The sequence below is a fragment of the Salminus brasiliensis genome, chromosome 25 (assembly GCF_030463535.1).
Source record: "Salminus brasiliensis chromosome 25, fSalBra1.hap2, whole genome shotgun sequence".
Lineage (NCBI taxonomy): Eukaryota > Metazoa > Chordata > Actinopteri > Characiformes > Bryconidae > Salminus > Salminus brasiliensis.
This window is the reverse complement of record NC_132902.1, coordinates 24,007,630-24,021,073: the sequence shown is the minus strand read 5'-3', so window position 1 is coordinate 24,021,073 and position 13,444 is coordinate 24,007,630. Positions and strand designations below refer to the sequence as shown.

Here is a 13,444-nt window from a genome sequence, read left to right as displayed (position 1 = left end):
TAATGGACGCTCAGTTAGAACTACATGGTTCTAATCTAACATGTTCTCGGCAGGTCCCACTAAGAAAGGCTTCAGTCAAGGCCGCTCTAACATGTCCCGGCCGCACCACCACACCCCGACACGGGTCGCGCCCGGACCTCCAGGTAACGCACACAGCAGTCATTACTGTTCTTACCAGTGTTACGCTTTCAACCTCAGCTCCTCAGTGATTGTAAGAGACATTATTTGTTGTGGGTGTTCTTTCAGTTGCTCACCAGAACGGTGGCTTGAAACATACCAATCATGCTGCCAGTCAGAGGAACCAGCAGCACCAGATCAGCCAGAGGCCGGCACCGGGCAACCAATCTCGCCCTTTCCTGCCCGTCACAGCCAGTCAGCTGAAGGACAGAAGCAGCAAGCACTCAGCCCAGCAACCCAACCTGGACTGCCTTAAAGTGCCTGATCAGGGAGCTGCAGGGTGAGTACACACATATAATATTACCATGCACACACATCATACTTTCACCACGGTCATACCAAAATACATATACAGTACTGTCAGAGGTTTTAGGCCCCTAATCCCATTATTCTAAACCCAGTCTCTCAGCAATAAGAGAGTTTTTACTGTAGAAGCTTCAGATCTCATCAGAACTGATAAAGCAGGGGAACATAAATCCAGTAAAAAGGAGAATCAAGAGCTTCTCATTCTGAAGAAAGAAAGTAGTGAGATCTTGTCGGTGAGCTAGTCTGAAGAACAGAGCTCAGTTCCTCCAGGTTTCTCCTGGACGCCCCCCCCCCCAGTCCATCCAGCACAGCGTGGAGGATGTGTTCAACTCCATCAGCAGCAGCAGCAGCTCACCTGATTTACCATCATTAAGCCCTGATTTACCACCAAACCAGGTGTTGATCTGAGGAGAACTCTAAATAATACTAGACTCCATGAGGAGAACTTTGGAGATGTTCTAATGATGAACACAGTGATGGAGAACCACCACCACTTTCTGTAGGAGTGTTATTATCAGTGTTTATTCTGATATCAGAGTTTTACTGAGCAGATAAGCAGCTCTTCATATTAATTCTCAAGGGGACCAAAACTTTTGCACAGTATTGTGTATCCAGTACATAATAATACACTAATCAGCCATAACATTAGTACCAAGTGAAGAACGTTGACTATCTTAATCTGTAGTGGCATCTAAAAAAGGGATGGCAGCAACATGTTAGGCAGCAAGTGAACAGTCAGTTCTTGAAGGTGATGGAGGTGTTGTAGCAGGAACAGTGGTCAAGCCCAAGAATCTGAGACACTTTGACAAGAACCAAACTGTGATGTTCTAGACGACTGGGTCTGAACATCTCCAAAACACCAGGCAGGTGTTATGAGATGTTCCTGGTTTGCGGAGATCATCGCCTACCAAAAGTGCTCCAAGAAAAGACAACCGGTGAGCCGGCGACAAGGTTGTGGGCACCTAAGGCTTATTGATGCTCATGGAGGTTCCACCTCACAACTTACAGGACTTAAAGGATCTGCTGCTAGCATTAGTCTTGGTGCCAGATACTACAGCAGGACACCTTCAGAGGTCTTGTGGAGTCAATGGGGCCTCAAATGCTCAGATCTGTTGTAGCGGGACCTACTCAGACCTACTCAGGTGGTGCTAATGTTATGGCTGATCGGTGTATAGTCCTGTATAGTCACTGTAATTACAAGGTAGACTGAAAGTCATCAGTAACACATACTCAGACGGTGTGGAGCAGTGATTTATCTTTTTACCAAAACAGAAACCTGCGGCCAGCTACAAACGGAGGAATGTGAGTCTGAGTGTGTGTGGTTGTATGTGTGTGTGTGTGTGTGTGTGTGTGTGTGCATCAGTGGTGGTGCTGGTTGTGGTTTCTTTCTGCTTACTGTAGTTCTAGGCTTGACTGAGATGTCCAATTCCAAACCAGCCCTAAGCCTTATTATCATTGAACCGCCCCTTTACTACACCTCTGTGATTTCAGATTTCACCACATAGCCTGTAAAGCTGTTAACAGTGTGAAATCTGTGGCGTCTAATCTAGTTTTGTGGCTGCGCTGTCCACTCCAAAAAGAGGAACCAGAGTAACTGCTTCTGCTAAAGGGAGTAGTATTAGGGGTGCATGTTTCGTCTAATTTATTAAGTAATTTAAGCATTCAGCATATACGATATTAAGACCTGATCACACTGTGAACCAGCAAAATGCAAAATAATGCAAATGCATTATTTGTTGCCAGATTTTTACCAAATTAATCTTCTTTAAAAATGTTATAAAGCAGCTTTTGCTGTTTTTTTTATTTATTGGGCAAAAAAAATTATATTTAATATTTACACATCTGTTAAAGACATTAGAAAGTGTAGAACAATTAAAACATATGTATTAATTCTATATATGTATGAAATCTATTGATCCTGCTGTTGAATACCTGGCAACCTGAGACCTGAACATTTAAATAATTATTTGAACATATTTGTATTTTATAGTCTGTGTTGTCAGACCTTAATTTTAAGCTAATTTCAGCTTCTAAAGGGTGACAATTTTTTTAATTACTTCAAAGTGTTAATTGCTGGTAATTGTTATCCACCCTGGAATTCTATGTGGATGTATCCCTAAATATCATGTAAACATTGGGACATGTCGTCACTGTCAGGCAGAATCTTAGGGGCTCCAGGTCTCCCAGGTCATGCTGCTTGCCATCAGCAGCTGGAGTCAGAGAGAGCACAATTGGCCTCGCTCTCTCTGGGGTGGGTTGATGGCACTCCCTACGAACATCACTACTAGTGTGGTGTTGGTCAGCACAGGCGTTTGTTAGCTGGTGTATCGGAGCTGGTGAGCCACGCTTTCCTACGAGCGTGTTGGATGGCTTCACGTGTGTCGGAGGAGACCCTCCTAGTGTTGGGAGTTCATAAAACGAGGGTTGGGAAATTGGCTTTTGGAAATTGGGTAGAAAAATGGGGTAAAATTAGAAATAAATACATTTGAGAAATAGTTATTTGACATAATGTGAAATAAAATAACATTAAATAAATAATTAATTAAATAATTTTACATTGACCTTCATTGAAAGTTCTGTAAAGCTGCCTTTATGAGGGTACAAGAATTTTGCCTGACAGTGAGAAGTTCTCTCCGACTGGCATGTGAAGCCATTGCCGAGGTAAAGGGAGTTTGGAACTGGATCATTTCTCTTGCGCTTTCTTGTAGTCTTACTGAACCTCTCATGGGTCCTCCACACACCAAGCAAACAGGAACACGAGGCCCCATGAGAGGAGCTGTATTCAGCCTGTTATCGTACTGATGGTGGTTCGCAAACTCCGACAAGTCCACAGATTTTCTGAGACTGGTCTACAGGAGCAGCCGTTTCACCATTATGGTTCATTTGGAGGTGTTGGGGTTGAAATCTGCCTTCTTTTTAAAGTTCTCTTCAGATACAGGCTTTGTAAGTTCATGCTGTGTTCTGCCTGCCGTTTCCCATTCCAAACCCATGCTTGGATCACAGTGTGGGGTTTCATTTCATCCCAGTCTGATCTGCTCTTTAGTGCAGTGGCTCAGTACATGGGTTTGTATGTGTCGCCACCTTGTGGTTAAACATGTAAAAGTCACTGGTTGAAACTACAGTGCTCACCAGTAGCTCCTCATATTGGCTGAAACTAAAGTTAAAGGAATAATTCAGTCCAAAATGCTAATATTGCTAACAGTGAGTGAAATCCTATAGCCACCAAGTAGCATGTTAATGCATGTTAATCGGTGGCTACTAGCTTCCATTCTTTATTAGCTGTGTTGGCAAGTTTGCTGGAGGTATTCCTTTAACTTCACACTGGAGTTAATGTCACGTAGTGCTCTGTAAGCATGCTCACAGGCTTCTGTAACGCCACAGAAGACCCCCACCCCGTTGGTCATTGATCTGTGCTGCTGTTCTGTCGTAGGGCTCACAGGCAGTCCTCCAATAGACCCGCACCCGGAGGCGGCCGGCCGAAGCCAGCACCCAAACCCAAGCCGCAGGTGCCCCAGTGTAAAGCTCTGTATGCTTACGATGCCCAGGACACGGACGAGCTCAGCTTCAATGCCGACGACATCATTGAAATCGTCATGGAAGGTGGGTAAACTACAGTGAGGAGAAGTGAGGCAGGAGATGGACCGACTGATTGATCAGCCGACTGATTGATCGACTGATGGATCAACTGATTAATCGACTGACCCATTTATTGAAGGGTTGATTGACTGAGACAGACAGACACACTTGATTGATTTTTTTTGACTGAATCATTGATTAACTGACTGATTAATTGACTGGCTGACTGAATTATAGATAGATTGATTGATCCATGTGCTATTGGACTGATTAATTGAATGTGTGACTCGTTAATAGATAGATTGATTTATTAATTGACTGGTTTACTGATTTTATTGATTGATTTACAGACAGGCTGACTGATGGGTTGGTTGGTTGGTTCATTGGCTGATAGACAGATTGATTGATTAATTGAGTGGTTGACTGATTCATAGGTAGATTGATTCATTGATTCATGGACTAATTGAATGGTTTCATGAATGTATTTTTAAGACTGACTGACTGATTGATTGATTGATTGATTGATTGATTAAATGTTTGATGGGTTGATTCATTGGGTAATTGATTAAGTAATTGATTAGTTGACTAGTTTTTAGATAGATTTATTGATTCATAGGCTAATTTATTGATTTATTAATCGACTGGTTTACTGATTTTATTGATTCATTTACAGACAGTGTGACTGACTGGCTGACAGACAGATTGATGGGTTGTTTCATTTGCTAATTGACTGATTAGATTAATTGACTGGTCTACTGATTTGATTGATTATAGACAGACAGAGGCTGGTTGACTGACTGATTGACTGTTGACTGATGGATTAGGTGTATTAATAGGGTAATTAATTGACTGATAAATAGAAATATTGATTGAACGCCGCACCGTTAACCGTGTGTTTTTGCTGCGCAGACGCCTCAGGCTGGTGGACGGGGAGACTGAGAGGTAAACAGGGTCTTTTCCCCAACAACTACGTCACCAAGATCTAACTCCATCTACTGCAGCTGAGGGGCCGGCCAGTGCGTCACCAGCGCATCACACGTACCTCAGAGGACTCCCAGTGTAGCGAACGAGAGAGAAGGAGTGGGAAGACCGCCGCAGTGGAGGTCTCGGCCTTACTGCGTTCTGTCGCTGTAGAGACGTTTTTGCAGCAGAGTCCTGCACGGCTTGCCGGTGCCACCGCCAGACCTCTGTCCAGGGCTAAATGTTACACAGTCGCTGTGAGCACTGATCAAAACTATTTATTGTATTTATGGCTTCATTTTACTTCGGTTTTCGTTTCTGGTTCTGCCATCAGTGATATTTAAAGTCATCTTATAGCATCTGAAGACGACGCGGAGCATCCGTCATGTTTGGGACCTGAAATACTTTTTTTTTTGGCTTCTAAAATGGAAGGATTTTTAAAGTAAATGAAGGTGCTTTCCTGTAGGTTCACCTGCTGTTTGTGGTTTATAATCTCTAGTAGCTTTATGTTCAAATCTATGGGTTTAGTAGGGAATATTTTGCTGCTAATACCTGTTTTTCTGTATTATTGCCTCTCAAAAATGTACTTTTTTGAAGCTTTAATCTTTAGAAGTAAATAACTCCCCCACAACACACCTTCATCATCATCATCATCATCATCATCATGATTATCATCATCAGGAGCACATCCGTTACTGCATAACTGTACATGATGCTGTGTGTTAAACGAAAAAAAGCACTTTATCAGTATGAATTTGTACCCGTCTGTCCTGCCTCGGCCAGCCGCACCAGGATGTACATATGAAGGTTTGCCAAAGATGCGCTAGTTGCTGAAAGGGAACTGATTGTTTTGAGAAGTTTGTTTACATGATTTATACAGATATTTTCATCGATGTATCTCGAATATTTTGTACTACTTTGTTAATAATAGGATGAACTCATTGCGTGCTTTTCTTGCTTATTTTGGCTGTTTTTTCTATTAATAATTCAAGTTAAAGGTTGGTTACGGGGTTGTTTAGATGCAAAATGGACCAAAACAAAGTTCCTCTCTTACACGTAATTATTTGTAAGCCTTAAGCAGTTCACCCAATCAATGTTGACCGAACTCTGATGACCAAATACACAAATACATGAACAGTTAGCATTGGGTAAAAGGTGCTCATTGTTTCATTACTAATGAATGAACGAATGACCAGCTTTTTATGCAGATCTGTGTTTGTAGCCTGTTCTGTTTGGCCCATATTTTGGTTTAATTAACACATTCACGTCCAACCATTATAATTAATATGACCAAGAACCTCTAAAAGGTCTAAATTGATGACATTTTGTAAACAGTTGCAATCAGATTTATTAGCAAATACAAAGCAGTAAACCAATCAAACATGCCCAATTTAAATATCTCAACCCAACTAATAGCGTCTTTAGTACTTAGTAGAGCATCCTTCTGAACAGCCAGACACCAGCTTCTGGGACCCTTTCTAAGGAATCCTAGCCCATTCCTCATGGCCAGTGGCCTTCAGTTCTCCAATATTCTTGGGTTTGGAATCATCCAGGACTTCTTCTGAAACCAAGCCTCAGTGGACTGTGAGGTATGCTTGTTTGGGATCACTGTCCTGTTGGAAGGTCCAATGAAGCTGAAGTTTCTGCTTCCTCATAGAAGGCATTAAGGTCTTTCATGAAGTGTATGCCTAAACCAATCGGAAAATGGAGGAAAGGTGTAAGTGTGTAACTCTGTTGGTGTGAGTGGAACCTGTTATTTATCGGAAATGGATTAGACGTTTTTGACCACTTATCCATTTTAGCAGCAGCACAGCAGAAATAGCAGCAACTGTTAAAGCCAGTGTTAGGGTAGCTGTGGTTTCTGGTGTTTATTTGGTGTCCTATACTGGTGAATGGACGAGCTCTAAACAGTCACACCCCTTTATAGGGTTGCCACCTTTCAGCAATAAAAATAAGGGACGCCCACCATGGCTCCTCTGGGCCATAACCACCATGGGCCCCGACTACAAACATTTTTAAATGTAGGAAATGTGTGTGTGTGTGTGTGTGTGTGTATATATATATATATATATATGTGTATATATATATATATATATTACAGAAGAAATGTTTTCTCTTAACTAATGTATTTATTTATGAACTATTATTCCATTAGTATGACGTTTTTTAAATGCCCATATATAATATTTCTATTGGCTAATACTACTGAATATTAAATAAGTGATTCTCCCATATTCATTCGACTTTAAAAACCCAACATCCTAAACAATCAAACCACAATACTACTGAAATAAGCTTTGCCTTCTTCCCACTCACGTCTGAATCTGACATTTATAGAAATACGAAACAAAATTGGTTCAATACGGGACGCAACATTTAAGTGCCAAATAAAGAATGATTCTGTATTTTATGGGATGGGTGGCCAACCTACCCCTTTTACCTGCCCCATTTAGGTGCCCCCCTTTCAGGAGGGGCTTAGGGCAAGAATTGGGACCGGGTCTGTGAGTGCAGTTAGTAGAAGATGAGCTGAGCTTGGGTTTGGGTATTGCTAGAAAGACCTTCAGGACGACTGAACACTCACTGAAGACGCAGCAGGAACAGTAGTGCACTATTCTACTGTGCAGCAACACCTGCACTGCAGAGCTGCAATTTCAGGCCCACAGTTTCAGGCCAGCTGCATCCCGTAGGGCCTCAATAACGTGGGCTTTGTGTATAGCTACATTTACACATTCGGAGGGATACCACTTCCTCAGACAGGCTTGGCATGATTACAGAATATTAATATTTCATTTAAATAATAGATATCTCTTCCTGAATGGTAATATGACTGTGCATGCGTACGATGCCTCTGGCCTGAAACTGCTGCTGTAAGAGTGCGGCTCTGCAGGCAGACCCTTCTCATGTACATTTACATATACATCCTGTAGCTGACACTCTTATCCAGAGCGACTTACAAGGTTACTCGTATTACAGAGGTGGGCCAATGTAGTGTTAGGAGTCTTGCCCAAGGACTCTTATTGGTGTAGCACAACATAGTCACCCAGACCGGGAATTGAACCCCAGTCTCCCACGTGGTGTGGTAGCTCACTGGCAGGTAGTGGTGTTATCTGTTGCGCCACACCAACCACCTTCTCCAAAGCTCAGACACCCAAACAAGCCCTGGTGCCTTTTAGAAACCAGTCTTGTGGCACAATGAGCAAAAGATGTGTTCAGGGAAAGAGGAAAACACCTCTCCAGCTGAAGCATGATGGTGGATAAAGCAGGTTTGAGGCCTTGTCCCAATTCTTACTCTAAGCCCACCTGGAGGGGCTCTTATGCTGTTGAGGGGCAAGAGTTTAGGGAGCTTGGACACCCAAATGCCAGAGTTGCCATGATGCAAACAAGTAATTTATGCTGTGCTGCTTCTGCTACCAGGAGTGTTTTACATAACTTGTCCTGGGACAGTCAGAATTGATAGGGGTGCAGCTGTACCCCTCTGCTTGCAGAAGACTACAGTAATGATTACTACCCATTATTGTATGGCTGTTTTTTTTGGAAAGATGTTAGGGCATTAGTGAGAGTAGAAAATAAGCCTAATGGTGCTTTTGCAGTTAAGCTCTACTTTCCCTCCTATCCTCAGACTTTTAGATGCATGACCCTCAATTCCATGCTTGTAGAAAAATAACCACACTACAGGTTTACACAAGGATCACAGTGGATAATGGCCTATACAGGGCTAGCGATCTAGTGCAGACTTTGAGTGCTCATGAACAGTCATACAGGGGAACTTTGAAGAAATGGGACACCCTACAACCTTACAGGCACATAAATGAGGTACAAGAGCATGTGCTTAATTAGGGACATTACCCTAATTAATGAAAGTCAACTTTTTTGCCACTTGGGCATCAGGTCCAAGTTTCTGCCTCCCACTGAACAGACCATGAAAGGGTTGTTCAGTGCTTTAATAGCTTAAAGTCAAAGCAAGAGCAAACAGCCTTTAAATCTTTTACATTTTATTGAAATATTCCATTTAGCAGAGCTTAAATGCTTCACACTAGAATCAAAGTGAAGCATTGACAAGGACAGTAAACCTACAAAAGCTTGAAATGGAACTTAAGATACATTTCTAAAAGAGTTAAAAGGGTAAAAACATGTTTATTTGCATATATACATACACACAACTATCAAAAAAGCAGCAGTCCATCTGGTGGCTGAACAGGAATAAAGTGCAGATCAGTAGTACTCCTCCTCACAGAAAGTGTTCATGAGGTGGGCAGCAGAGGAGCAGCAAGGTCCTTCAACAGGGCAGACCTCAGCTGTGGAAACAGGCTGACCTTCATTAGCCTGCTGCTGGAATACTTTTTCTTCACAGCCTGTAAAGAGAGAGACACATGGGTAAGAGGGTGTCCAGAAGACCCTTAAGCCAATGAGGGAGCTCTAGCATTTTAGGTAGGCCTACCACATATTTGGAGAGCCCTTCATTGATCTTGACCACATTTTTGGCCATGTGCTGCATTATGGGCTTCAGGTGGGCCTCACTGTATGTGGTGTAGTGTTCCTGTGTTGGAGACTGGACAGGAAGAGCAACAATCAGCCAAGATAAGGGAAGAGGAAACTCTTAAAGAAAAGAACCAGGTCTTACCCATTTCTGTCCATCAAGCACAAGCTGGGAGAGGCAAAGGGCAGCTGCACCGGTCTCTGAAGGATGGTAGTGCACCATGTCATAGTCCAGAAGGGTCAGCTCAAGGAAATATTTTGCGAGGGTATGCTTCTCAGCATCAGCCTTGAAGATGTAAGACAGAAGGAAGAGGTAAATAAATGTAGAGTCATTTGAAGCAGCACTGAAGCAGTTTAGCAATGCAAAGAACCATTTATGATTTCATAAAGAACCATGAAGTAAAGCCAGGGAGTGAACACTGGTAAAGACCACCGACCACATTCCAATTCCAAATAACTTGAGTCCATGGCAGAAGTCCTCAAATACAGGCCTTGGATCCAGTTTCCAGTCTTGGACTTAAGTCCAGGGTAGACGTAACCATGTGGCCAATCAGTTACATCAAGTGCTGCCCAGATTTGAAGACTGATTTTCTATGGTGCCACAGGTGGCATTTATTTTAAGTGTAGGTTGACGGGGAGGGCTATGACAAGTTGTCAGATCTCCATCAGTTATTCCTTGCTTTACAGTAAAGGCAAAAGCTGCATCCCAGACTACACTCCAACACCAAATGGCATCAAGGGGCACCAACAGATGTGCTGCCACTAGTGCAGTATAGGAGCTGTGCATGATGCAAAACTACCAGCATAGTGAGGCTGAGCTGGACTGAAGACCAGTCCAAAAGGTCTAAAAAGGAAAGGTCATTTACATGACAGAAGTGAGCTCTGCCAGCCATTCATTGCTCCCCTGAATAATTTCCTAAAAGTTGACTAAACAGTATTTGATAAAGGGCTATTTTTTAAAATCAGATTAGATTTTGTGCAAAGAGCGTATAGCAAATTGACAAAATTGAAAAGGCAACTGGAAAACTTAATCATCTGGTGGACACTGGTCACTGAACATGAGCTCAAGCCTCGTTTTAGACTAACAAATGGTCACCATTTGCAGAGACAACAGCCTGGCCCATAAGCCAAGTTTGCTCAGTAGAGAGCATCCATAAGTCAAATTTAAGCCTACTGCACTCACTGGCTGCAAGTGACACCAAATCTCAAAGAATTACTCACGTTTCCAGCTTTTGAAGCCCTCCTGAGGAAGTGAAGGGGCAGAGGACGACCGAGCTCAAAGTTCAGCTCTCTGAGGATCAGCATCTCCATTTCCCGGATCTGGGGCTTCGTGAAGGCGTTGTCTGTGATGTAGGCGAAGTCTCCGACCTCTGGAACATACATTTCCTCATATTTGGAGGCAACCAACATTGCAGTGACCCCGACTAGCTGCAGTTTCCTTCGAGACACTGGCTGGACCTGTGCAGAGACACAATATGCAGGATTAGGACAGGATGGGGAGGAACGGTCAACAAGGGCTGTTAAAACTGAAGCCTCACCTGAAGGAATCGATCAAGGATGGCCACAGTCATGTACAAGGTTTCCTGAAGCAGCTGGAACCTGGAGTGCACCTGGATGAGCCAGTCAACCAGAAGAGCCCTCATACGCTCGTTGATCTCATAGCCATCCATGTACCTTGGTCGGATGGCCTGCTGGGCCTGGAATGAACACAGCGGTCAGCACACAGCAAGGAAACTCAACAGGGTGAGCGATAACGCAAGATGGTCACAGTAGGCATCATGAAAGCTTGATGTTTCACAAGTCAACACACTCCTTTGCATCACTACACCCCTTCTAGTAAGTGCTCATATCATGGGGCAAGGAAACTCCTTTAGCTGGTACTGAGTAGACGTACCTCAAGGCTCCGGAGGTAAGCGTAGATGTCCTTCACATATTCAGCACACAGCTGTGGAATCTCAGCATCTCCTTTGTCAATGTCCTCGATGGGACATAGCGCATCTGAAAAAGCCTGGCAGAGGTCATCTTCCTCCCTCATGGAGACATCGGCTTGGACTGGAGGAACAATTGGAACCTGAGGAGGGCGGACCTCTGGCACCACTGGAGCACGTTTAGGCTGCACAGCAGCTGGCTGAGCTGCAGACTTCAAGCCTTTCTGTAGGAGGAAAGTCCAACAGCAGAAGTCACGTGAGGAGGTACCAACCATGAGTTGGAGCTCATGCAATTTACCCAGTTGGTCATTAAATTCTTGGAGTTAGGGGTAAGACTTCTAAAAACGGGAAAGCCCATAGCACTGTCCAGCATGTTTGGCTTACTCAACACCCAGAGTATCACATTTTTGTCCACTTGCTACCAACCTTTGCCTGTTCTTGAGAGCCAACACCCTGAATCGTGCAGCCCAACACACCCAGATACCCCCTAAAAACCTTCATTATCTGGACGAAGGTTTTTTTTAGATAAGGGTTGAAGCCAAACTCCACAGGACTGTAGGTCTACAGCACTAGCATTTAACACCCAGGTTCAAATTCAACCCCATTTAGGGCTACAGTACAAGCCAGTTACACAAACAGCTGTTACCGTGGTCTTCGCAGGTTTGGCAGCAAAGTTGGAAAGCTCGCTCAGGACAGCCCGCCTTGCTCCAGCATTGGGGACTCCAGCCTTGCCACCCATTGGGGCTGGGTTCTCTGCATTGCAGTACTGAAAAACAAAGCATTGAAACAGGGGTAAGAGGGAATCAAAGACACAGCCAAAAAAAAGGGACTAGGGAAAATGAGAGCCTTTTTAACTACTACAAACACAGACAGCCAGTGTCTTTAGTATCTGTGATCAGCTAGTCTAGCACCCCTAATGTCACCCTTGGGACATTAACAAGGGGCCAACAGGGGGTCTGACCTAAAAGATCTAAACACAGAGCCCCTAAATTACCAAGATAGGAATACTCAAGCCTAGATAGTGCCTTGCTTTATTAAGGAACTGCACATTGAGGGGATGTCTTGGTCACGTTGAGGCAATCCTTTAAATTGCAGTTACCCCCCTCCTCCCCTCCCTTAGTTTTAAGACCCCAGAAAAGAGAAATGAACAAATTTGAGATGAGAAACAAACACAAAGCTGAGCTGAAACATGTGCTATTCTGATGAAATCTAGAGATCTTGATTAGGGGAGAGGGGTGGTGATGAAGGGCAGTATTATTAAAGCATGGGCTTCAGCTACAGGCCTCTGCAGCCTCACAGGCCTCTGCAGCCTCACAGGCCTCTGCAGCCTCACAGGCCTCTGCAGCCTCACAGGCCTCTGCAGCCTCACAGGCCTCTGCAGCCTCACAGGCCTCTGCAGCCTCACAGGCCTCTGCAGCCTCACAGGCCTCTGCAGCCTGGACACTGTAGACAGGCCAGCTACCTTTAGCCTAACCGTTAGAAAAACACCAGGAAAGGTGGATAAAGCCTCGAACTGGTCAGATATCGTGATCAGACTTATAGAAAAAGCATTAATACACGATAAAAACACCCATATTTAAGCCCAGCCAACATCAAAACACCACCAGCTAGCTAAAGCTAACGCTAGCATGAGCAGCCATGCTACACACACACACACACACACACACACACACACACACACACACACACACACACACACACACACACACACACACACACACACACACACACACACACACACACACACACACTACTCACAACAGCGCGAACATCCATGCTGCTTCGTTTAGGTCTGATTGTCTTGTTGTCGAAGTTACCCGGCCTGGCCCGCTCCGCTGTGGCTCCGCTCACTCTCGCGTTAAAGCCCCGAGGCGGTACCAGCCAGAACCTCGGCGACGATTCAAATACGGCTCCCTGTGTTCTGATTGGCTACCGAACGCCGCTCCTTGCGTTCTGATTGGACAGTACGTAATTAAACGCCCATGTGTTATTGGTTACCAGGCAGCACGTCCCTCTTTGCT

At 44.1% G+C, this 13,444-nt stretch overlaps 2 protein-coding genes across 3 annotated transcripts in view; one reads left to right on the top strand and one right to left on the bottom strand.

Annotated features, from left to right (window-relative positions):
* The window catches only part of myo1ea (myosin IEa), a 93,022-nt gene extending 87,062 nt beyond the window's left edge, over positions 1–5,960 (top strand). Inside the window, exons 25-29 of one of the 2 annotated variants that reach the window (XM_072671043.1) lie at positions 54–143; positions 247–457; positions 1,756–1,785; positions 3,914–4,083; positions 4,969–5,960. In XM_072671043.1, the coding sequence (XP_072527144.1) occupies positions 54–143; positions 247–457; positions 1,756–1,785; positions 3,914–4,083; positions 4,969–5,045 (578 nt within the window). In that variant the 3' untranslated portion in view covers positions 5,046–5,960. The remainder of the gene's footprint in view (positions 1–53; positions 144–246; positions 458–1,755; positions 1,786–3,913; positions 4,084–4,968) is intronic. The other variant, XM_072671044.1, reaches the window with a different exon arrangement.
* A 3,196-nt stretch (positions 5,961–9,156) lies between these two features.
* ccnb2 (cyclin B2) lies at positions 9,157–13,199 on the bottom strand. The gene is made up of 8 exons (XM_072671346.1): positions 13,182–13,199; positions 12,070–12,189; positions 11,390–11,647; positions 11,034–11,192; positions 10,717–10,953; positions 9,641–9,781; positions 9,458–9,568; positions 9,157–9,371 (listed from the first exon to the last, which is right to left on the bottom strand). The coding sequence occupies exons 1-8, from the start codon at positions 13,197–13,199 to the stop codon at positions 9,261–9,263; spliced, it is 1,155 nt and encodes a 384-aa protein (XP_072527447.1). The 3' UTR covers positions 9,157–9,260.
* Between the last annotated feature and the right edge of the window lie 245 nt (positions 13,200–13,444).